General features: G+C 37.2%; 1 protein-coding gene across 2 annotated transcripts in view; it reads left to right on the forward strand.

Moving 5' to 3' along the window:
• Nucleotides 1–25,754, forward strand: part of RPS6KA6 (ribosomal protein S6 kinase A6) — a 191,753-nt gene that overhangs the window by 26,467 nt on the left and 139,532 nt on the right. For both annotated transcript variants that reach the window (XM_035725759.1, XM_035725760.1), the window contains exon 2: nt 20,290–20,349. In XM_035725759.1, the coding sequence (XP_035581652.1) occupies nt 20,290–20,349 (60 nt within the window). The remainder of the gene's footprint in view (nt 1–20,289; nt 20,350–25,754) is intronic.

Below are 25,754 nucleotides of genomic sequence, written 5' to 3' on the forward strand. Positions count from 1 at the left end.
ACAGGTTGAAATGACTTAAATTTTAGTAAATATTAGTGAATGTTGAGGTCCTCTATAGGAATGAGTTTCTTATATTGAAAACCTGGTACCTTATTGAAGGTAGATGAGGTGAAAGTAATGGAATGTTCTGTTGTTAAAGATTTCTGTAGACTGAAATAATTTTTAGTATGTAGTGATCTCTTGGACTCATTTGGATTAATTTTATTTCTAGTTTTTTCAGTCCTATAAATTCATGGTAAATTTGTTATAAGATAGTCTGATAAGGAAGTAACCAGTAACTAAGGTAACAGAGGAAAGCAGTATTACCTTTTCTATGGATAATCCTGAGAGTCATTTTGTAGTAAAATTTCAGTTATCAGGACTCTCTTTTTTTTTTTTAAAGTTAGGACTCTGTCTTAATATTGGTTTGTGAACTGTTTTTGCTTAATGTGCCTCTTCCTGTATGTTAATGATGAATCAGTCACAGATTTTTTCTCTTTTTTTTATCCCCCATAATATTGAGGTAAGATAGTAGATGGTGGTACTATTTATTGAAATTGGGAACCCTGAAATAAAGCAAATTTTTATGTGTGTTTATGTGGGGGTATCACCAATTCCTTTTTTGTATTCGTTATTTTTGAGAGATGTGAGATAAGCACGTGGAAATGTCAAGTAGGTAGTTGGATATATGGATCAGGACTCAGAAGAATAGTCTCTGAGTAAATGTGAATCATGTTAGTAAGTTAGCTGTCTGGGGAAAGAATGTAGAGTGTGATGAGAAGGTGACCCAAGTCCATTTCCTAAGGATCTACAATGTTTCATCAATACTGAAAAAGAACAAAAATAATGAAAGTGTGATACCACAGAATCCATAGACTATTTCCTATTTAAATAGGAAAAAGTTGTGAACTGCAACATCAAGTAAGATAAGGCCTGATGGATATGTTAGCAAAATAGACATCATTGGTGACTATTTGTTACTCATGGGTTGTTTTAGAAGAAAGATGCTATGTCCAGGGCTCCTAGGTGGCTCAGTCAGTTAAGCATCTGACTTTGGCTCAAGTCATGGTGTCAGGGTCCTGGGATCAAGCCCCATGTCAGGTTCCCCACTCAGCAGGGGATCTGTTTGTCCCTGTCTCTCTGCTGCCCCCCACCCCCCGCTAGTGCTCTCTCTCTCTCAAATAAATAAATAAAATCTTTAAGAATAAAGCAACAAAACCCTCCAAAAAAGAAAGATGCTATGTCCAGTTTAAGATGGCAACATAAGAAGATCCTGAACTCATCTCCTCCCATGGACACACTAAATCTATAATTACAGATGGCATAATTCCTGCTGAAAAAGAACTGAAAACCAGCTGAACAGCTTCCTCTACAATGAGATATAAAAGTGCCACATTGAGACAAATAGGAGAGGTAGAGTTGGGGTCTGGCCAAAACCCCATCCCTGGTACAGCAACAAACAATAGTGAGGGGTCTCAGAAGCTCAGAGCCTCTCCCTTTTGAATGAAGGGTTTGTGCCCCACATTGGGCATCCCAACCCTTGGGACATGCACTAGAGAGACAAGGTCCCCAGAACATCTGGCTTTGGGAACCAATGGCACTTAAACCCAGGAGACCAGGGGGTCTGTGGGGATCTGAGATGCTCCTTTAAAGGGGTTTGCTGATGGACTCATTTATCCTGGGAGCCAGCACAAAGCAGTTTGAGAGATGCGTGGATTATATGTGAAGGTGATTCAGTTGCTAATCTTAGAAAGTCTGCTGGAGGGGCAGGGATTAGTTGGGATTTTCCTCCAGGATAGAAATGATGGAGAACACCATGTTTTGCATTCTTCCATTACTTAGCATAGGTGGTATGTGGATACAACCTTGCTAAAGCCAAGGACAAGTGTTCTCTGGCATTGCTAAACTGTGCACATCCCCCACAGCTAGTTCTCTTTTCTTGCCTTGCTAAATCCATGGGGTGCTGCACCCCCATGCTATTTTACAGCATCACTAAAACCGTAGGCATGCCCTGCCCCCAACACTCTTTCCTGGCTTCAGTAAAGCCATGATTATGGCTTTACTCCACTCTCTCAGTGCTCCTCTCAGGTCTTCCTACTCTTCCAGTGCTCCTATCATGACTTCCAAAAACCATGGACATGCCCCACCACTAGGGTCTCTTTTCCAGCATTACTAAATCTATGGCCATGCCCTGATCCCAACACTCTCCTGTAACCTTGCTAAAGCTGGTGGGTAAGTGTAGTCACACAGGGGATACTCTTGATTCTCTGGCTCTGGTGGCCAGAGGAGGTTGCACTCCTCGATTCTGCAGCATGATAGCAATCAGAAAGATGGTTCTGGGCAGGATACCACACCCAGGGGGCAGACTGAAACATACCTCCAGTCTGCACATGAAAAAGGCCCATTTTATTGTCCTGACACTTCAACCTGAGGGACAGGCTTCAGGTTATCCACAAATCTAAAAGCTACAGAGGCACTCTGAAGGAATGCAGGTAAGGGGACATGCATCTGTATGCCTTCCCTTGGCCTTGCCACAGCTCACTGGTACCTCCCAGAAAGGAACTTATACACTTCTCTGAAGTCCCAGTTTTTGCAACATTTACCCAGGGATAAATCCAGATCTCCTAGTCTGGAGGTGAGTAGGGTCTATGAGTGTGGTCTGATTGTATATATTTGCATACTTTAAATGCTGCTGCCTGAGGAACTGGCTTTCAATCAGCCTGAAACTAGGTGTTGAATGAGATCACTCCCACTAAAACCCAGGTTTTAGTACACCCTCAACAAGTGGGACCCATTAAGGTAAATCAGGCTACTTAGATAATCACAAAAGTTTGAAAGATAGTCAAGAGTTAGGGCAAGATTGAATGACACTGTTCATCTTCTACACAAAGACTCCTTTAAGACTGGGAGAAGTAGCTCTTTTACCTAATGCATAAACAAAAAGTCAAGCAAAATGAGGAGGCAGAATGTGTTCCAAACAAAAGAACAACACAAAACCTCAGAAAAAGACCTTAATGAAATGGAAATAAGTAATCTTCCTGATGAAATATTCAAATTGATGGTCATGAAGATACTCACTGAAGTTGAAAGAGGAATGGATGAACATAGAAATTCAATAAAGAGATAGAAAACATAAGAAAGTACCAAACAGAAGTCACAGAACTGAAGAATACAATGACTGCACTGAAAAATACATGAGAAGGTTTCAATAGCAGACTGGAAAAAATAGAAGAATAAGTCATTTACTTGGAAGATAGGGCAGTAGAAGTAACCCAAATAGAGCAACAACAACAAAAAAAGTGCAAATAAAGACTCATGGGACAAGAAGTGGAATAATATTTACATTATAGGGATTTCAGAAGAAGGAGAGAGAGAAAGCAGCAGAAAATTTACTTGAAGAAATAGAGGCTGAAAACTTTCCTAATCTGGGGAAGGAATCAGACATCCAGGTCCAGGAAGCCCAGAGAGTTCCGAATAAAATGAACTCAGAGGTCTGCAGAGATACAATATAGTTAAATGTCAAAGTTAAAGAAGAAGTATCTTAAAAGCAGCAGGAGAAATGTTAGGTGAGGGCAACCCTGTCGGGACCCCTCTCCCTCTGGAGAACTTTTTCTATATCTTCACTTAATAAACTTCTATGGCTTTACTCACACACACACACAAAAGTTAGGTGAAGGGAACGTCCATAAGACTGTGGGCTGATTTTTGGGAGGAACTCAACAGACCTGAAGGAAGTGGCATGATGTATTCAAAGCACTAAAAGGAAAGAACTTCCAATCAAGAATACTCTATGTGGCAAGGCTATCATTCAGAATCAAATGAGAGATAAAAAGTTTTCCAGAAAATAACAGCTCAAGGAGATCATGACCAATGAACTGGTCTTACAAGAAATGTTAAAGGAAACTAAAAAAAAAAAAAAAAAAAAAAAAAAAAAAAAAAAATCTAAAAAATCTCCTTGGTAAAGGCAAATATATAGTAAGGTAGTGGATTTACCACTTACAAAGCTAGTATGAAGGTTAAAAGACAAAAGTAGTAAAATTAACTATTCAATAATTAATTAAGGGATGCCCATAATAAAGATATAAACTATGATGTGAAAACATAAAACATGGAGATAAAAATGTAGAGTTTTTACAATGTGTTCAGATTTAAGCGTTACTAACTTAAAATTGACTTCTGTAGGGCGCCTGGGTGGCTCAGTTGGTTAGGGACTGCCTTCGGCTCAGGTCATGATCCTGGAGTCCCAGGATTTGAGTCCCGCATCGGGCTCCCTGCTCGGGGGGGTGTCTGCTTCTCCTTCTGACCCTCCCCCCTCTCATGTTCTCTCTCTCTATCTCATTCTCTCTCTCAAACAAATAAATAAATCTTTAAAAAAAATTGACTTCTGTATATAAAGACCATTACATGTGAACCTTATGGTAACCACAAAGAAAGCACTTACATTAGATACACAAAAGATAGTGATAAAGGAATCTAAGCATAACACTAAAGAAATTCACCAAAACCACAAAGGAAGAGAGCAAGAGAAGAAACAGAGGAACTACAAAAACAACCTGAAAACAACAAAATGATATAAGTAAATTCCTATCAATAATTTCTTCAAATGTAAACAGACTACATACCCAATCAAAAGATAGAATTGATGAGTAGATTAAAATACAGGATTCATCTCTATATTGCCTATAGGATATTAATTTAAGTTCTAAGGACACACACAGTCTTAAAGTGAAGGGATGGAAAAAGGAAGGAAAAGATAGCTGGTGTAACTATATTCATATCAGACAAAAAAGATGAGACAGATACTGTAATAAAAGTCAAAGAAGGGCATTACATAATGATAAAGGGGTCAATCCAAAAAGGGGATGTAACATTTGTAAAGATTTATGCACCTAAATTAAGAATAGATACTGACAAACCTAAAGGGAGATATTGACATACCAAAGGGAGAATCACAGCACACAGTAATAGTAGGGGACTTTAATATCCCACTACAAAGGATAGATTATGTAGACAGAAAACTCAGTAAGGAAACAACGGCCTTAAAAGACATTAAACTGGATGGATTTAATAGACACATATGGAATATTTCATCCAAAAGCAGTAGAATACACTTTCTTAAGTACATATGGGATGTTCTTCAGGATAGATTACGTTTTAGGCCATGAAACAAGCTGCAATATATTTAAGAAGACTGAAGTAATATTAAGCATCTTTTATGACCAGAGTGGTATGAAACTAGAACTCAATTACAAGAAAATGGGAAAAATCACAAATATGTGGACATTAAACATTATGCTACTGAACAACCAATGGGTTCCTGAAGAAATTAAAGGGGGAAAATTGAACAAATGAAAATGGAAATACAACTTACCAAAATCTATGGGAGACAGCAAAAGCATTTCTAAAACAGAAGTTCATAGTGATACAGGCCTACCTTATGGTAAAAGAAAAATCCCAAGTAAATAATTTAATTTTCATCTAAAGGAAATTGAAAAAGAGCAAAAAAAGCCAGAAGTTAATAGAAGGAATTAAATAGTAAAGATTAGAAGGGAAATAAATACAGAAAAAAGAACAATAGAAAAGAACAGTGAAACTAAGACCTGCTTCTTTGAAAGGATAAACAAAATTGACAAATCACTAGGTAGACTCACCAAAAATAAGAGAAGGCTCAAATAAGTAAAATCAGAAATGAAAGAGATGTTACAGCTGACACCACAGAAATACAAAAGATCATAAGAGACTAATGTAAATAATTATACACCAACAAACTAAAAAGGGAAGAAATGGACAAGTCCTTGTAAGCATACAATCTTCTAAAACTGAATCATGAAGAAATAGGAAATCTGTACAGACTTATTACTAATAAGGAGATTGAATCAATAATCAAAAACCTCCCAAAAAACAAGTCTAGAACTAGAGAGCTTCACTGTCAATGCTACCAAACATTCAAAGATGATTGCAACATTCATAAAACTTATGAATGAAACCTATGTTCAAACCTATCCTTCTCAAACTCTTCCAAAAAAATTGAAGAGGAAGGAAAGCTTCCAAACTCATTTTACCAGGCACGCATTACTCTGATACCCAAACTAGACAAGGACATGGAAAAAAAAGAAAAGAAAAGAAAAAATTACAAGTTAATATCCCTGATGAACATAGATGCAAAAATCCTCAACAAAATATTACCAAATTGAATTCAGAAATGCATTGAAAGCATCATACATCATGATCAAATGGAATTGGTTCCAGGGATGCAGGGATGGTTGAACATCTGCAAATCAATCAACATGATACACCACATTAACAAAATGAAAGATGAAAATAATATGATTCTCTCAATAGATACAGAAAAAAACATTAAAAAAATTCAACATTTATGTATGAGAAAAACTTTCAACAATGTGGATATAGAGGGGATGTACCTCAATATCATAAAGGCTGTATGTGGTGTCAAAACCCACAGCAAGCATCATACTCAATGATGAAAACCTGAAATCTTTTCCACTAAGATCAGGAACAAGACAAGGATACACACTCTTGTCACTTTTATTCAACATAATATTGGGAGATTTGGACATGGCTGTTAGGCAAGAAAAAAAAATAAAAGTAATACAAATTGAAATTAAGTAAAACTGTCACTGTTTGCAGATGGCATGATGCTATCTATAGAAACCTTAAAGACTCCACCAAAAAAACTTTTGGAACTAATAAATTCAGTAAAACTGCAGGATAGAAAAGCAATATGCAGAAATTGATTGTGCTTCTATACACTAATAATAAACTGCCAGAAAGAGAAATTAAGAAAACAATCCTATTTACAGTGGCAATAAAGAGAATAAAATACCTAGGAATAAATTTTTCCAAGGAGGAGAAAGACCTGTACATTGCAAGCTATAAGACATTGATGAAAGAAATTGAAAGCACAAATAAATAGGAATGTATTTTTAGCTTATGGATTGGGAGAATTAATATTGTTAAATCTCCATACTTACCCAAAGAAATCTATAGATTCAGTTCAATCCTTATCAAAATTTCCATGGTGGTGTCACAGAACTAGAACAAATAATATTAAAATTTATATGAAACCACAAAAGACCTTGAATAGTCAAAGCAATCTGGTGAAAGAACAAAGCTGGAGGAATCTCATTCTTTGACTTTAAACTATATTGTAAAACTATAGTAATTAAATCAGTGTGGTATTATCATAAAGATAGATATATAGATCAATGGAACAGAATAGAGAGCCATTAAATAGACCCACACATATATGGTCAATTAATTTATGACAAAGGAGCCAAGAATATACAATGGTGCAAGGACAATATCTTTAAAAAATGGTTTTGGGATAACTGGATAGCTATATGGAAAAGAATGAAAGAAGACCACTGTCTTCCGCCCTACACAAAAACTAACTCAAGATGGATTAAAATATTCAATGTATGACCAGAAATCACGAAACTCCTAGGAGAAAAGAGGTGGTAAGCTCCATGACATTGCTCTTGGAGATATTTATATCTGGCTCCAAAGGCAGTGACAATGAAAGTAAAAACAAATGAGACTACATCAAACTAAAAAGCTTCTGCACAGTGAAGGAAAACATCAACAAAAAAAGCAACTTTCTGAATGGAGAAAATATTTGTAAATCATATATCCAGTAAGGGGCTAAGATCCAAAATACATAAAAATTCATACAACTCAATAATAAAAAAAAGAAAACAATTTGATTAAAAAGTGGGCAGAGGATCTGAATAGATTACCAAAGAATGCATACAGAAGGCCCAGAGGCACATGAAAAGTTGCTCGACATTACTAATCATCAGGGAAATGCAACTCAGAACCACAGTGAGATATCTCATACCTGTCAGAATGCTATTATCAAAAAGAGAAGATGTAATGTGTTGGAGAGATAATGTTGATAAGGTAATCTCATACATTCTTGGTGGGAATGTAAACTGGGATAGTCACTATGGAAAACAGTATGGAGTTTCCTCAGATTAAAAATAAAACTACCATATTATCCTACTATTCCAGTTCTGGGTATTTATTCAAAGAAAACAAAACACTAATTCAGAAAGATACATGCACCCCTATCCCCTATGTCCATTGCATTGTTATTTATAATGGCCAAGATAACAGAATCAACCTAAGTGTCATCTATGGGTGAATGGATAAAGAGGATGTGAGATACATCTATATATATATTACACTTTGGAATACTGCTGAGCCATAAAAAAGAAGGAAATCTTGTAATTTCTGACAACATGGATAGACATTGATGGTATTATACTAAGTAAGTAAAATACAAATTTCACTTGTAAGTGGGATCTATAAAACAAATGAGTGAAGCAGAATGCATAGATACAGAGAAAAGGTTGTAGATTATTGAAGGGGAGGGGATTTGGGGTGTAGGCAAAAAGTATGAAGAAGGTCAATTATGTGGTGATGGATGGGAGCTAAACTTACTTTGGTGTTCATATTTGTAGTGTATGCAAGTATCAAATATATTTGGTGTATACCTGAATCTAATATAATGTTATATACCAGTTTTACCTGGTTAAAAAAAGAGAGGGGAAAAAAGATGCTAATCAAATAATGCTGGGTCATTTACTTTTTTGTGGGGTAGGGGGTCATTTACTTGTAGATTTTTCTTTTTTGGTCATTTACTTCTTAATAAGTTTATTTTAAAATTTATATACAGTAAATTTGACTCATTTTCATGTATGTTTCTGAGTTTAGACAGTTTCATAGAGCTGTGTAACCACAACCAAAATCAAGATATTGAATAGTCCATCACCCTCCAAAATTCCCATTGCTTCCTCTTTTTAATTCACCCCACCTGTAGCCTAACCTCTGACAATTGCTAAATCCAGCGCCATACCTTATAATTTTACCTTTGCTATAATGCTACATCAATGGAATCATACAGTATGTAGCCTTTTCGTTTTTTTTTCAGTAATGTATTTGAGATTCATTCATGTTGTTAAATGTATCAAATAGATCATTCCTTTTCATTGCTAATTAATATTCCCCTTCCTCTATTTCTTGCCCCTGGAAAATAGTGATACAAATTCTTTCCCTATGGTTTTGCATTTTTCAGTGTGTCATATACATGTAGTTGTAAAACATTTAGCTTTTTGGGTCTGGATTCAATGCATTTAAGATTTAACCATGTTCCTGAGAGTATCAATAGCTCTTCCTTTCTATTGATGAGTATTCTTTCTCCACTTACCAATTGAAAGACATCTGAATGATTCCAGTTTTTGACAATTATAGGCAAAGCTTCTATACACAATCATGTCTGTAATTTTGTATTAACATAAGTTTCCAAATATCTCAGGTAATATATTCCTGTTTTCTGACCTCCATGATTTCTTATGAGAAATCTGCAGTTATTCAATTTGATGTTTATATAATATGTTTGTTTTCTCTCATTGCTTTCCAGACTTTCCCCCCTTTTTTCTTTTGTTTTAAAGTAGATTAATTAATATATGCCTTGGGGTGGTTTTCTTTAATTTTACCCTTTTGAGGTTCACTAAGCTTCTTTAAATTGTAAATTTATATAATTCACCCAATTTGGGAGATTCTTAGCCATTAAAAGAAAAATAGCTTTATTGAAACACAATTCACATACCATACAGTTCACCCATTTAATATGTACAGAGCAGGGTCCAAGTTGGTGGTGTGGGAAGATCCTAAATTCTCCTCCTCTCACAGACACACCATATTTACAAATAGGTATGGATCATTTCTCTCTGCAAAAGATTTGAGAACTTGATGGAATCCTCCCCACAACAAAAAATAAAAGGATCAAGACAGATAGGAGAATCAGAGACATGGTCTTACAAAAAACCTCAACCCCCAGCACAGCAACACGCAGTAGGGAAGAATCTCACCAGACTGGTGCTTCTCCCTGAGGAGCAAGGGGTTGGTGCCTTACATTATGCACTCTGTCCCCTGGTATCTGCACTGGAAGGATGAGTGCCCAGAATATCGGGCTTTGAAAAACAGTGGGACTGATGTTTGGGGGTGCCAAATTGCTGTAGAACACTGAGATTCTTTTAGGGCTGGTAGTTGGCCCTGCTTGCCTCAAGACCCAGAGAAAAAAACAGCAGTTCCAAAAGTGCCTAGATTATATGTGAGAGAGATTCATTTATGTATTTGGGGGCATCTTCTGGAAAAGGAGACAGTCCAGACGTTCCCTAGAGAGAAAGATGCTGGTGGATGCCACTGTTGTGCTCTCCACATAGCCTGCTAGCACAGGTGGACCAGTTCAAATGCAGCACCCTTCCACCACCTTGCTGGGCCAGGCAGGGGTGAGCAGTTATGACACCTGCTGAAACTGGAGGAAGCATGGATTGTTGGATTACTACCCAGTTTCCTTCCTGGGGTGGGCAAGTATGAATGATCATGGAGTTCTCCTGCTCCCTAGCTAAAGTCTTCAAGCACAGGTGGTCATGACATTTACCCACACCCTGCCTGGACTGGTGAGTGTGAGTTGTCACAGCATCCTCCAGTTCCCAGCCTGAAGCCTGTGTGTGTGTGCACAAAGGCTCTCTCTGAATGGTTGAAGCCTGTAGGTGCCTGCAGACATGTTTCCCACATTTGCCTTCTGAAGCCTGCAAGTGTGTCCCACCCACTACACTTCCAGCTGCCTTGCTAAAGCCACTAGGAGCATGAAATCCACACAGGGATCACCACTTGATTGCCTGGTCCTGGTGGCCAAGAGGGCTGGAATTTAAGAGCTCCATGGAATTGTAACAATTGGAAAGACAGCACTTGGCAGGCCCCAGGGCACTACACATAGAGCAGCATGAAACACAACCCCAGTCTTCCTGTATAAAAGCCCATTTACCTGGCCTGTACCTTCAGCCTAAGGAAAAGGCTTCTGGTTACCCGCATATCTAGAGGCTAAGGGGCATCTCCAGGGAATGTAAGCAGGAAGGCACCATCTTGCACACCCCTTTGGCTTTGCTACAACTTGACAAGACTTCCCAGAAAAGAGCTTATACACTTATCTGGAGCCCTGAGTTTTGCAACTATAATCCAGGGGACACCTCCAGATCTCCTGGTCCGGAAGCCAACAGGGATTATGGTTATGGCCCCACAGAACTGTATATATTTACATACATTAAAAACTGCCTGAGCATCTGGCTTCGTGCTAATTGAAGTTCATCCACTTGGATTATTGACAGGTCTTGACATACTCTCAGCAATGGGGGCATATCAAGAATAAATCAGGTGGTTTAGACGGCCATAAAGGTGCAAGAGACAACTAAGAGCTAGGGCAAGTTTGAACAAGAAGGATCATCACCTGCTCAAGGCCACTTCTTCAAGGCTGAGAGAAGTGGCTGTTACACCTAATACATAGAAATACACACATAGAAAAGTAAAATGAGGATACAGAGAAATATGTTCCGAATGAAAGTAAGGGACAAAACCTCAGAAAAAGACCTAATATTATGGAGATAAGGAACCTATGTGATAAAGAATTTAAAGTAATGTTCACAAAGATGCTCACTGATTTTGGGAGAAGAATGGATGAACACAGAACTTCAGCAAAGATAGAGAAAACAAAGTACCAAACAGAAGTCACAGAGCTGAAGACTACATTAACTGCACTGAAAAATACATGAGAGTGGTTCAATAGCAGACTAGATAAAATAGAAGGACAGATCAGTAAGCTGGAAGGTGAAGCAATGGAACTCACCTGGATGGAGCAGGAAGAAGAAAACACAATAAAAATAAATATGAAGATAGCTTAAGAGACCTCTGGCAGAACATCAGTCAGAATAACATTCACATTAAAAGGGGTCCCAGAAGGAGAAGAGAGTTAGAAAAAGGGGCAGAAAACTTATTTGTAGAAATAATGGCTAAACATTCCCCTAATGTAGGGAAGGAAACAGACATCCAGGTCCAAGAATCCCAGAAAATTCCAAGTAGAAAAAAAAACAGAGCCACACCAAGACACATTATAACTAAAATATCAAAAGTTAGATATGAAATATTAAAAGCAGCAAGAGAAAAACAACTTGTTACATACAAAGGAAATCTCATAAGGCTATCAGCAGATTTCTCAGCTCAACTCCCTTGAAAGCAGAAGGGAATTTCAAAGTGACATATTCAAAGTGCTGAAAGGAAAAAAATAATCCAAGTAAGAATACTTTACCCAGGAAGATTATCGTTGCAGCTTTGAAGGAAAGATAGTGTGCCAGACAAGCAAAAGCTAAAGGAGTTCCTCACTACTAAATCAGCCTTACAAGAAATATCAAAGGGACTTCTTTACTCTGAAAAGAAATCCAGTCATTAATAACAAGAAAACATACAAAAGTAAAAATCTCGTTGGAAAAGATAAATATAGATTTAAGGTAATGGTTAAGTCACTTACAAACTTCTATGAAGATTAAAAGGAAATAAAGTAGTAAAATTAATTAAGGGCACCTGGGTGGCTCAGTTGGTTAAGCGACTGCTTTCGGCTCAGGTCATGATCCTGGAGTCCCGGGATCGAGTCCCACATCGGGCTCCCTGCTCAGCAGGGAGTCTGCTTCTCCCTCTGACCTTCTTCCGTCTCGTGCTCTCTATCTCTCATTCTCTCTCTCTCGAGTAAATAAATAAAATCTTTAAAAAAATAAAATTAACGAAAACTACAATCATTAGTTATGGGATTGATAAAATAAAAAAATGTAAAATATGACATCAAAACCATAAAATGTGGGGAGTAAAAATGTAGTTATGGAATGTGTTCAAATGTAAGTTGCTATCAACTTAAAATAGACTGTTATATACATAGGATCATATGTGTGAACCTCATGATAATCACAATGCAAGATCCGATAAAGGAAGTTTTCACCTTTTAATGTTTGTGAGGACTGGTCCTAGGCTCCCAGGGAACCTATACTTCAATATTTACCAAGGTCAAAATGATTTGGCAAAACCTCAAAGTATGGGTTCTATTTCTGGCCCAATCACACATCATACATCTCCTGCATTAAAGAAAATAACCAAAAAGGAGCATTCTAAACACAAAAGTTAAGAGAAAGTAAGAAACTTCCTTGGTTCCCGTAAGATTAAAGTCATACAGCCCAGCATATACTAGAAGCTTAAGGTCTACAACTTTCTGAAATGTTGTGTAATAATTTGTAACTGTTTATGTAAAAAAATGTATATACCCTACACTAAATGTTCCCATACTGAAGCACTCTCTTCTTTATGAAGAAGATTGTGTATACCAGACAGTCCTAACCTGAGCTTGAATAAAACTGTTTTGTTTTTTGTTATTTTTAGAAATTCTAAAAGGGTTGCTCATTTTGTGTAAATAGAAAATACAAAATGTAGGGTGGGGAGTAAAAGTGTATAGTTATGGAATGTGTTCAAATATAAGTTGCTATCAACTTAAAATAGACTTTTACATAGAATCATACATGTGAACCTCCTGATAACCACAGTGCAAAATTTTATAATAAATACACTAAAGAAAGTAGAAAAGGAATCTACACATTAACACTAAAGAAAGTCATCAAACCACAAGGAAATAAAGAGAAAAAGAAGAAAGGAACATAGGGGAACTACAAAAACAACCAGAAATCTTGGAACAAAATGAAATGGCAATAAGTACGTACCTATCAATAATTACTTTAAATGTAAATGAACTAACTCCTCCAATCAAAAGAAATAGAGTGACTGAATGTGTTAAAAAAACAAAAACAAAACAAATCAAAAAGACATGTCTACATACTTCCCATGAGAGATTTACTTCAGAAGTATGGACACACAGACAAAGTGAAAAGATAGGAAAATATTTTTTCATGGAAATGGAAATGAAAAGAAAGGTGGTATAGCTACACTCATATAAGACAAAAGAGACTTTGGGGCGCCTGGGTGGCTCAGTCGTTAAGCGTCTGCCTTCGGCTCAGGTCATGATCCCAGGGTCCTGGGTTCGAGCCCCGCATCGGGCTCCTTGCTCGGCAGGAGGCCTGCTTCTCCCTCTCTCCCTCTCCGAGCTTATGTTCCCTCTCTCACTGTGTCTCTCTCTGTCAAATAAATAAAATCTTTAAAAAAAAAAAAAGAGAAAAGAGACTTTGAAACAAAGACTATAGTGAACAACAAAGAGAGACTCTCTATGATGATAAAGCGGTCAAGAAAATCTAATACTTATATATGCACCCAAGGTAGGAGCACCAAAATATGTAAAAGCAAATGGTAACAGAGAGAAATTATTAAATGAAGAAATTGACAGCAATACAATAATAGGGATTTTAACATACCAGTTACATCAATGGAAAAATTATATCCAGACACATATGAACCTTGTTTCAGTAAGAAAACGTTGGTCTTCAATGATCATTAGACTAGATGGACTTAATAGATATATACAGAACATTCCATCCAAAAGCAGCAGAATACACATTCTTCTGAAGTGCACATAGAACATTCTCCCAGATATATTTCATAATAGGCTACAAAAGAAGTCTCAATAAATTCAAGAAGAATAATATGAAGCTTCTTTTCTGACCACAGTGATATGAATCTAAAAATTAATTACAAGAAGAAAACTGGAAAAACTACAAATGCAGGGTGAGTAAACAACATGTTACTGGACAACTTCAGGCTCATAGAAAAAAGGAGAAATAAAAAAAAAATAGAGATAGATGAAAACAGAAATACTACATACCAAAACTTGTCAGATGCAGCAAAGAACTAAGAAGGAAAGTCATAGCAATAAAGGCCTACCCCAAGAAACAAGAGAAATCTCAAGTAAACAATTTAACTTTATACCTAAACTAGAAAAAAAATCCCAAAGTTAGTAGAAGGAAGGAAATAATAGAGGAAATAAGTGAAATAGAGACTAAAAAGACAGTACTGAAGATCAATTAAATTAAGAGCTGATTCTTTGAAAAGATAAAATAAATTAAAACTTTAGACTTGCCAACAAAAAAGAGGGCTCAAATAAGTAAAATCAGAAATGAAAGAAAAGCTACAAGTGATAACAGAAATACAAGGGTCATAAGAGATTATTATGAAGAATTATAATAAGACCAGCTTTAACCTGAAACCAACACCAGACACATAGACTTAAAAATATATATATATTATAGGCCAATATCCCTAATGAAATGAGATGCGAAAAACCTCAGCCAAATATTAGAAAATGAATTCAACAATACACTAAAAGGATTATATGGGGTGTGTGGGTGGCACAGTTGATTGAGCATCTGATTCCTGGTTTCTGCTCTGGTCATGACTGAGCCCTGCGTCCAGCTCCATGCTCAGTGCAGAGCCTGCAACACTCTCTCTCCCTCTCTATCTGCCTCTCTCTCTTATAAATAAATAAATAAATAATCAATTTTTGAGACGCCTGGGAGGCTCAGTTGGTTGGGGTCAAACACCATGTTGGACTCCCCACTCAGGGGGAGTCTGCTGGTCCCTCTGCCCCTCCCCTTGCTCGTGCTCTCTTAAATAAGTAAAATCTTTTAAATAAAGGATTATCCATCATGACCACGTGGAATTGATTCCAAGGATGCATGGATGATTCAACATCTACAAATAAATCAACATGATAATCTGCATTAACATAATGAAAGATAAAAATCATATCCTCTCAGTAGATGCAGAAAAAGCATTTGACAAAATTAAACATTCATCTATGATAATTCTGAACAGCATGGGTATAGAGGGAATGTACCTCTATATGATAAAGGCCATATATGACCAATTCACAGCTAATATTTAACAGTGAGAAGTTGAAAGCTTTTCCCTTAAGATCAGGAATAAGACAAAGATGCCTGTTATCCTTACTTTTATTCAATATGGTATTGGAAATTCTAACCACAGCAAGTAGGTGCATAAAAGAAATAAAAGCATTCATATTGGTAAGAAAGAAGTGAAACTGTCACTGTTTGCAGATGACATGATGCTATATATAGAAAACCCTAAAGACTCCACCACAAAACTATCAGAGCTGATAAGAAAGAAATCAAGGAAACATCCATTTTCAGTTGCATCAAAATGAATAAAATAGGAATAAATATAACAAAGGAGGTGAAGATCTGTACACTGAAAAATAGCAAGTATTGATGAAAGAAATTGAAGAAGAAACAAATAAATGGAAAGATTCTGTGCTCCTGGATTGGAGGAATTAATATTATTTAACTGTCCAAACTACCTCAAATAAACTATAGATTCAGTGTAGTCCCTATTAAAATTATACTGAAATTTTTTACAGAACTAGAACATTTTAAATAATTCTAGGATTCATATAGAACCACAAAACTCTGATAGCCAAAACAGTCTTGAGAAAGAACAAAGCTGGATGTATCCTGCACCCTGATTTTATCTATTTATTTATTTATTTAATTTTTAAAAATGAGAGAGAGAACGAGTGGTGGGGAGGGGCAGAGGGAGAGAGAGAAAGAAGCAGACTCACCGCTGAGCAGAAAGCCCAATGCAGGGCTTGATCCCAGGACCCAGAGATCATGACCTGAGCCGAAGGCAGATGCTTAACAGACTGAGCCAGCCAGGTGCCCCCATGCATCCTAATTTTAAAATGTATTGCGGGGCCCCTGGGTGGCTCAGTTGTTAAGCGTCTGCCTTCGGCTCAGGTCATGATCCCAGGGTCCTGGGATTGAGCCCCGCATTGGGCTCCCTGCTCGGCAGGAAGCCTGCTTCTCCCTCTCCTCTCTGCTTGTGCTCTTTCACTCTCTCTGTCTCTCTCTCTCAAATAAATAAATAAAATCTTAAAAAAAACTGTATTGCAAAACTAATCAAAACAGTATGGTATTGGCATAAAAACAAACACATTGATCAATGGAATAGAATAGTGAGTTCAGAAGTGAAAACACCAGTAGTCAATTTATTTATGACAAAGGTGGCAATAATATACAATGGGGAAAATGCAGTCTCTTTAATAATAGTGTTGGAAAAACTTAACAGCTACATCCAAAGAATGAAAGTGGAACATGCTCCTACACTATATACAGAATTAACTCAAAATGGAATAGAAATTTAGCTATAAGACCAGACACATAAAAATCCTAGAAGAAAACTTAGATGGTAATCTCTTTGATCAGTCAGTTTTAGCAATATGTTTTTTGGATGTGACTCCAAAGGCAAGGGAAGCAAAAGCAAAAATAAACAGATGGGACTACTTCAAACTAAAAAGCTTCTGCACAGCAAAGGAAAACCAACAAAAAAATGAAAAAAAAAAGCAACTTACTGAAAGGAAAACATGTTTGAAAATCATATAACTGGTAAGGGGTTAATAACCAGAATACAGAAAGAACTCCTACAACTCAATTACAAAAAAACCAAACCAAAGCAAACCAAAACAAAAGTTTTAAAAAATTGGCAGAGAAGCGTGCCTGGCTGGCTTGGTCAATAGATCATGTGACTCCTAATTTTGGGGTTTTAAGTTCAAGCCCCATGTTGGGTTTAGAAGATTACTTAAAAAATAAAATCTTAAAAAATTTTAAACAATGGGTCAAGGATCTCAATAGACATTTTAACAAAGAAGACATACTAATGGCCAAAAGGTATATGAAAATATTCTCAATGTCACTAATTTATCAGGAAGATGCAAATCAAAACTATACAGATATTACCTAACACCTGTGGAAATGTCTGTTATCAAAAAGATACCCAGTGTTGGGGAGAATGTGGAAAAAGCAACAAATAAAACTTTGTTTTATTCATTTTGATGCAACTGAAAATGGATGTTCATGTTTTTTGGTGGGTGTGGCATCTATGGAAAATAGTATTGAGTTTTCTCAAAAAATTAAAAATAGGGCTACTGTAGGTAGGCTCCAGCAATTGCAGTACTGGGTAACATTGAAAAAAATGAAAATATTAATTCAAAAAGGTATTTCCACTTCTGTGTTTACTGCAGCATTATTTAAATAGCCAAGAGATGGAAACAACCTAAGTGTCAATTGATGATGAATGAATAAACAAGAAGTCATGTATTTATGTATGAATACACACACACACACACTCCACACACACACACACACACACACACACACACACACACAAGAGAATATTACTCATTCATAAAAAATGAATGAAATCCTATCATTTGCAACTGCATGGATTTACCTTCAGGGTATTATGCTAAATGAAATAAGTCAGACATAGAAAGACTAATACTGCATGATTTTATGTACATGTACAATAAAAATAAAACAAAACACAGATTCATAATACAGAGAACAGATTGGTGGTTGCCAGAAGGTTAGGGCACTGGAGAGGTGTAATTGAAGGAAATTAAGAAGTACCAACTTCCAGTTTTAAAACAAATAAGTCATGTGTATATGATGTATATAGTCAGTAACATTGTATTAAATATGTAAGGTGGTAGATGGTAACTAGACTCATTTTGGTGGCCATCTTGCAGTGTATGCAAATGTGAATTCATTGTGTTGTACACCTGAAAATAATGTAATATTGTATGTCAGTTATCTCAAAAAACTAAAATGCTCCTACATAGCAGAATATTAGAATATTTACAGATATGCACAGCTATCACCACAGTTTTAGAACTTTATCACATCATAAAAAACATTTTTCTTTATCTGTTACCCCCATTTCCTTATCCCATACCCCTAAGCAACAGCTAGTTTATTTTCTGTCTCAATAGATTTTTCTCTTTTCCAAATTTATATAGATGGGTTTGCCATTATTTATTTAAATAATTCTTTCTGTATCTCTTTTTCTGGGATGTTAATTATATGGAATTTAGATTTTTCTCACATTCCATATGTCTCTGAGGCTCTGTTCATTTGCTTTTAACCATTTTTCATTTTCTTCCTCATACTGATTAATTTCTGTTGCTGTACCTTCAAGTTTACTATTTCCTCCACCATCTCCATTTTCTTAGTGAGCCAATCCAGTATTTTTTTAAATCATATATTATTATTTTTGTCTAAAATTATTTACATTTGTTTATAGTTTATATTTTCTGCTGATAACTTTTTATCATTCCATTCAAGTGTGTTTTTTTTTTTTCAAGTGTGTTTGTTTTTAACCAAAGAGCATAGTTATAATAGCTGCATAATCCTTGTCAGATGTTTCAACATCAGAGTTATCCTGGAATTGATACCTATTAATGTTGACTATTTCAGCATACAATCTGCCTGATTAGGTTCAAGTTCTATCTCACCCTCTCTGTGTGACGGTTCCAACATTAGTTATGTCTTCAGATTGTTTGGGTCAGAACTCTGCATGTACTAACTCAGTAGTTAGTTTTACACCTGATCAATGGTTGATGTTGCTGTTCAGTCTTCAAGCCCTTTGTTAGGCTTCTTAGATTCTATTCCACACACATGCAGTTTGTTGTTGAGACCAGGAATTTTGTCTGTTTGTACACAGAATTAGGGGATCTCCTTTTCCCATTCTATCTTTTCCATGATATCTTCTGTGGATTCTCCAATTCCTATGGGCCCTTTATCCTGATTCCTCAGACCAGAACTTAGTTTCTCTCAAAATTTTAGTCTTTCATGATGTCACACAGGTCTGTACTATTAGGGCTGCCCTTGGGATGAAGTGAAGGAGAGCATGAAATAAATAACAGGAAATACCTCCCCTTACACACACTTTTATTTTTTAATCATATGAGCCTCTTTTCCTGGTCTCTCTGATCAGATAGGTTTCTCTTGATTGGGGCTTGCCTTGGAGCAGGACTGGGAGTCAAAAAAGAAAAACAAAAGTGGGAAAAAAGCTTGTAACTCTTTGTTCACTAGCTCAAAAATGCATATTTTCCTGCTCCTTTCTCCAGAATGTGAGGTTTTTCTTGCAAATATTATTCATACACACTGTGGAGTTCCATGACTCAGTTTTTTCTTGGGTCGAAGTCAAGAGATAAAGGTTTGAAATAAACCCAAGAAACTCACCATAGTGCTGGTTATTCTTTGAATTTTGTTCTCTCTCGCTTAATTGCTTGTTATTTAATTTTCAAAGTCCTCAGATAGTTCTGCCCATTTTTAATTGGATTTTTTTTTCGTTTGGTGTTTGGCTGGGGACAATATTACTGAAAGCACAAAGGTCATATGTTTAGTGTATGTTAATAAATCATAGCAAAGCTCTAAATAATTTGAGATGAAACATTCAGCTGTGAAAGTTAAGGATTCTCGAGAACAATCTGGAAACCATATTAATAATGTTCCTTTTCTAAGTACCTTCTATGTGTCCTTTGACATTTTGTGTTTCAGTAAGTGTGCATCTTGTTAGATCATGATGGGAAATGCCTGGGGTTATATTATTTTTAGTTCTTACTCTTGTTCTAGTAATCCTAACCTTCAGATTTTGAACAATATTTTTCAGGTAAATGGTCTTCAAATGGTTGATGAGCCAATGGAAGAGGGAGAAGCAGGTTCTTGCGAAGTAAGTAATTTCATTAACCCATTATGCTACATTTTTAAAATATAAAGAAAGAGAATAATGGAAAAGGAGAAAAATCATCTGTTAAAGAAATTTATTCAGGTAAGTTGATAATAAGCAAATTCAATTATTAATAAAACAATAGTTTAAAATATAGGACAGTTTTTTGTCAGAAATTTTTACATGGAAACTTTTTTAAACAACTTTATTGAGGTATAACTTATATGCCATGAAATTCACCTATCTTAAGTGTAATGATGAATGAAATTTTTACTTGCTAGTATATGAGTAACTGGGTTACTTAAATACAGAATCCTCTGAATTAAACTAAATAAAATTACCTTCAACTTTGGGGTAGAAAAGAGATCTAATGTAGAAATATTTAACCAGAGGACATTTAAAATCCATATCCTGGCTCTGAAAAAGTATTACATCTAAATTATACCAGAATTTTCTAACTAGTTTTATTTTACTTTTTAAGATTATTTATTTGACAGAGAGAGAGAGAGAGAGCATAAGCACAAGCAGGGGCAGCAGGAGAGAGAGGGAGAAGCAGGCTCCCCAATGAGTAGGGAGCCCGATGCAGGACTCAATCCCAGGACTCTGGGATCATGACCTGAGCTGAAGGCAGATGGCTAAACGACTGAGCCACCCAGGTGCTCTTCTAATTAGTTTTAAAGACCACTTAGCAAGGGAGAGGAAAAGATGGCAGAAGAGTAGGGGGCTCTATTTGAACCAGTCTCATGAATTGAGCTGGATATCTACCAGACCACTCTGAACACCCAGGAAATCAGCCTGAGATGTAAGAAGATAGATCTGGATCTCTACAAACAGAATATTGCAGGCAGCTGGATTCCAGGTACGAAGCAGGGAGCCATGATTTGGCGGGCAGATATCAGAGGATAAATGACAGGGGGACAGAGCCAAGCCATTGGGATCCTACACCACCGGTGAACAAGAGCCACCTGCACTGGAGACAGGGCACAGACTCGTAGACCAGTAGCGATGGGGAAAGGACTTTAGGGCAGCCTGCTGGATGGAAACCTGGACTAGCAGGGCCCCGTGTGCAAACTGGCGGCGGCTGACGGTTTTAGAAGCACAAAGGGCAGAGACGTGCTCTGACTTGGAGGCGAGGACTGGGAGTGCTGCTGAGGGGCACACAACCCAGGATGTTGCAGTTTATAGCAGCACACACAGAAACGGAGATAGTGCAGCCTGGAGAGCTCACTGAAGAACAGACCACGATCTCTCTGCTCTAAGGCGGAGGGTTGGAAATGATCTCTTCTGCTTTGACTCCTGGAAGAGATGCGGAAAGCCACCAGGGAAAGCTGCCAGAGAACAAAAGCCCCCCAGAACAGGTTTTCACTGAGCGCATCCCCCACCACAGGGGGCAGGGCAACTCTGACCATACAGGGTTGCCTGAGTAACAGCACAGCAGGCCCCTCCCCCAGAAGACAGGCTGGGAAAACAAGAGGCCAACAACCCTAAGGTCCCTAGAAAACAGGTGTAACTTGGTTGGGTTGTGGTCAATAATTTGGACTCTATACATTCCCTCAACCACCCCTCAACAGTATGACTAAGAGGAGGAACCCCCAAAATAGGAAAGACTCAGAGACTATGACTTATGCCACAGATTTACAAATTAATTCAGATATAACCAAGATGTCAGAGATGGAATTCAGGCTAGCAATTGTGAAGACAGTAGCTAGAATGGAGAAATCAATGGCAACATAGAGTCTCTAAGGGCAGAAATGAAAGCTGAATTTGTAGAACTTAAAAATGCTATCAATGAGATCCAATCTAATCTAGATAATCTAACACCTAGGGTAAGCGGGGTGGAAAAATGAATTAGTAATCTAGAAGACCAAATAATAAACAAGAAGGGAAAAGGGGAGGACAGGGAAAAATAACTCAGAATCCATGAAAATAGAATCAGAGAAATAAGTGACACCATGAAATGTTCCAATGTCAGAATTATTGGAATGCCTGACGGGGTGGAGAGAGAGAGGACTAGAAGATATATTTGAGCAAATCGTAGCTGAGAACTTCCCTATCTGGGGAATGAAACAAACATTCGTGTCCTAGAGGCAGAGACGACCCCTCCCAAGATCAAGGAAAACAGGCCAACACCCCAGCATGTATTAATAAAACTTGTAAATCTTAGAACCAAGGAAAGCATCTTAAGGGCAGTTAGGGGGAAGAGATTCATTACATACAGAGGGAGGAACATCAGAATAACGTCAGACCTATCCACAGAGACCTGGCAAGCCAGAAAGGCCTGGCAAGACATATTCAGGGTAGTAAACGAGAAGAAAATGCAACCAAGAATACTTTATCTGGCAAGGCTGTCATTTAGAATGGATGAAGAGATGCAGAACTTCCAAGACTGGCAGAAACTGAAAGAATATGTGACCACTAAGCTGGCCCTGCAAGAAATATTAAGGGGGGTTCTATAAAAGGAGAAAGACCCCAAGAGTCATATACAACAGAAATTTACAGGGACAATTCTATAAAAACAAGGTCTTCATAGGCAACACGATAACAATAAACTCATATCTTTCAATAATCACTCTCAATGTGAATGGCCTAAATGCTCCCATAAAACGCCACAGGGTTGCAGATTGGATAAAAAGACAGGACCCATCCATATGCTGTCTACAAGAGACTCACTTTGAACTTAAAGATACATCCAGACTGAAAGTGAAGGGATGGAGATCCATCTTCCACGCCAATGTACCTCAAAAGAAAGCTGGGGTAGCAATTCTTATATCAGACAAATTAGATTTTAAGCTAAAGACTGTAGTTAGAGACACAGAAGTTCACTCTATCATTCTTAAGGGTCTATCCAACAAGAAGATCTAACAGTTGTAAATATCTATGCTCCCAACATGGGAATAGCCAACTACATAAGCCAACTGTTAACCGAAATAGTCATGTTGATAACAATACGTTAATTGTAGGAGACCTCAATACTCCATTCTCAGCAAGAGACAGATTAAGCAGAAATCAAAAAAAGAAACAAGAGTTTTGAATGACACACTGGACCAGTTGGAACTCATAAATATATACAGAACATCCCACCCTAAAGCAACAGAATACTCATTCTTCTCGAGCTCGCAGAGAACTTTTTCCAGAATAGACCACATACTGGGTCACAAATCAGGTCTCAACTGATACCAAAAGATTGAGATTATTTCCTGCATATTTCTCAGACCACAATGCCTTAAAACTGGAACTCAATTACAAGAAAAAGTTTGGCAGAAATACAAACATTGGAAGCTAAAGACCACTCTGCTCAAAAATGTTTGGGTCAACCAGTAAATCAAAGAAGAACTTAAACAATTCATGGAAACCAATATGAACAAAAACACATCGGTCCAAAACCTATGGGATACTGCAAAGGCGGCCCTAAGGGGGAAATACATAGCCATGCAAGCCTCACTCAAAGATTAGAAAAATCCTGAATTCACCAACTAACTCTACACCTTAAAGAACTAGAGAAAAAGCAACAAATGATGCCTAAGCCATGCATTAGAAGAGAAATAATTAGGATTAGAGCAGAGATCAATGAATTAGAAACCGAAAACACAGTAGATCAGATCAACGAAACTAGAAGCTGGTTCTTTGAAAGAATTAATAAGATCGATAAACTACTGGCCAGACTGACCCAAAAGAAAATGGAAAGAACCCAAATTAATAATTTTATGAATGAAAGGGGAGAGATCATGACTAACACCAAGGAAATAGAAACAATTATTAGAAATTATTATCAACAACTACATGCCAATAAGCTGAGCAATCTGGATGAAATGGATGCCTTCCAGGAAACCTATAACCTCCCAGGACTGAAACAGGAAGAAATTGACAACCTGAACATGCCAATAATCAGTAATGAGATTGAAGCTGTGATCAGAAACCTCCAAAAAAACAAGATTCCAGGGCCTGATTGATTCCCTGGGGAATTCTGCCAATCATTCAAAGAAGAAATAATACCTAGGGTCCTGAAGCTGTTTCAAAAAATAGAAACAGAAGGAAAGCTTCCAAACTCATTCTAAGAGGCCAGCATTACCTTAATCCCCAAACCAGGCAAAGACCCCATCAAAAAGGTGAATTTCAGATTGATATCCCTGATGAATATGGATTCCAAAGTGCTCAACAAAATCCTAGCTAATAGGATCCAACAATACTTTAAAAGGGTCATCCACCACTACCATGCGGGATTTATCCCGGGATGGAAGTGTCATTCAACATTCGTAAATCAGTCAATGTGAGAGAACACGTTAATAAGAGGAGGGAGAACCATATGTTCCTCTCAATTGATGCAGAAGAAGCATTTGACAAAATACAGCATCCTTTCCTGACTAAAACTCTTCAGAGTATAGGGATAGAGGGAACATTCCTCTAGTTCATAAAATCCATCTATGAAAAACCCACAGTGAATATCATCCTCAATGGGGAAAAGCTGAGAGCCTTTCCCTTAAGATCAGGAGCATATCAAGGATGCCCCCTCTCTCCACTATTGTTCAACATAGTACAAGGAGTCCTAGCAACAGCAGTCAGACAACAAAAAGAAATAAATTTTATTAAAATTGGCAAAGAAGAAGTCAAAATCTCTCTTTTCACAGATTACATGATACTTTATGTGGAAAACCCAAAGACTCCATCCTCAAATTATTAGAACTCATACAGCAATTCAGTAATGTGGCAGGATACAAAATCAATGCACAGAAATCAGTTGCTTTCTTTTTTTTTTTAATAATTTATTTATTTGAGAGAGAGAGAATGAGATAGAGAGAGAGCATGAGAGGGGAGAGGGTCAGAGGGAGAAGCAGACTCCCCGCTGCGCAGGGAGCCCGATGCGGGACTCGATCCCGGGCCTCCAGGATCATGACCTGAGCCGAAGGCAGTCGCTTAACCAACTGAGCCACCCAGGCGCCCAATCAGTTGCTTTCTTATACACTAACAACACAACAGTAAAAAGAGAAACTAGAGAAATGATTCCATTTACAATAGCAGCAAATAAGATACCTCGGAATAAACCTAACTAAAGAAGTAACAGATTTGTACACTCATGAAAGAAATTGAAGAAGACACAAAAAGATGGAAAAATATTCCATGCTCATGGATCGGAAGAATAAACATTGTTAAAATGTCTGTGCTACCCAGAGCAATCTATACCTTCCATGCCATCCCGATCAAAATTCCAATGACATTTTGCAAAGTCCTGGAACAAGCAATCCTAAAATTTGTATGGAATCTGAAAAGACCCTGTATCGCCAGGGAAATGTTCAAAAAGAAAAACATGATGGGGCCATCACATTGCCTGATTTCAAGCTATATTACAAAGCAGTGATCACCAAGACAGCATGGTACTGGCACAAAATCAGTAATATAGACCAATGGAACAG

The sequence above is a fragment of the Zalophus californianus genome, chromosome X, assembly GCF_009762305.2.
Source record: "Zalophus californianus isolate mZalCal1 chromosome X, mZalCal1.pri.v2, whole genome shotgun sequence".
In the NCBI taxonomy this organism is placed as follows: Eukaryota; Metazoa; Chordata; class Mammalia; order Carnivora; family Otariidae; genus Zalophus; species Zalophus californianus.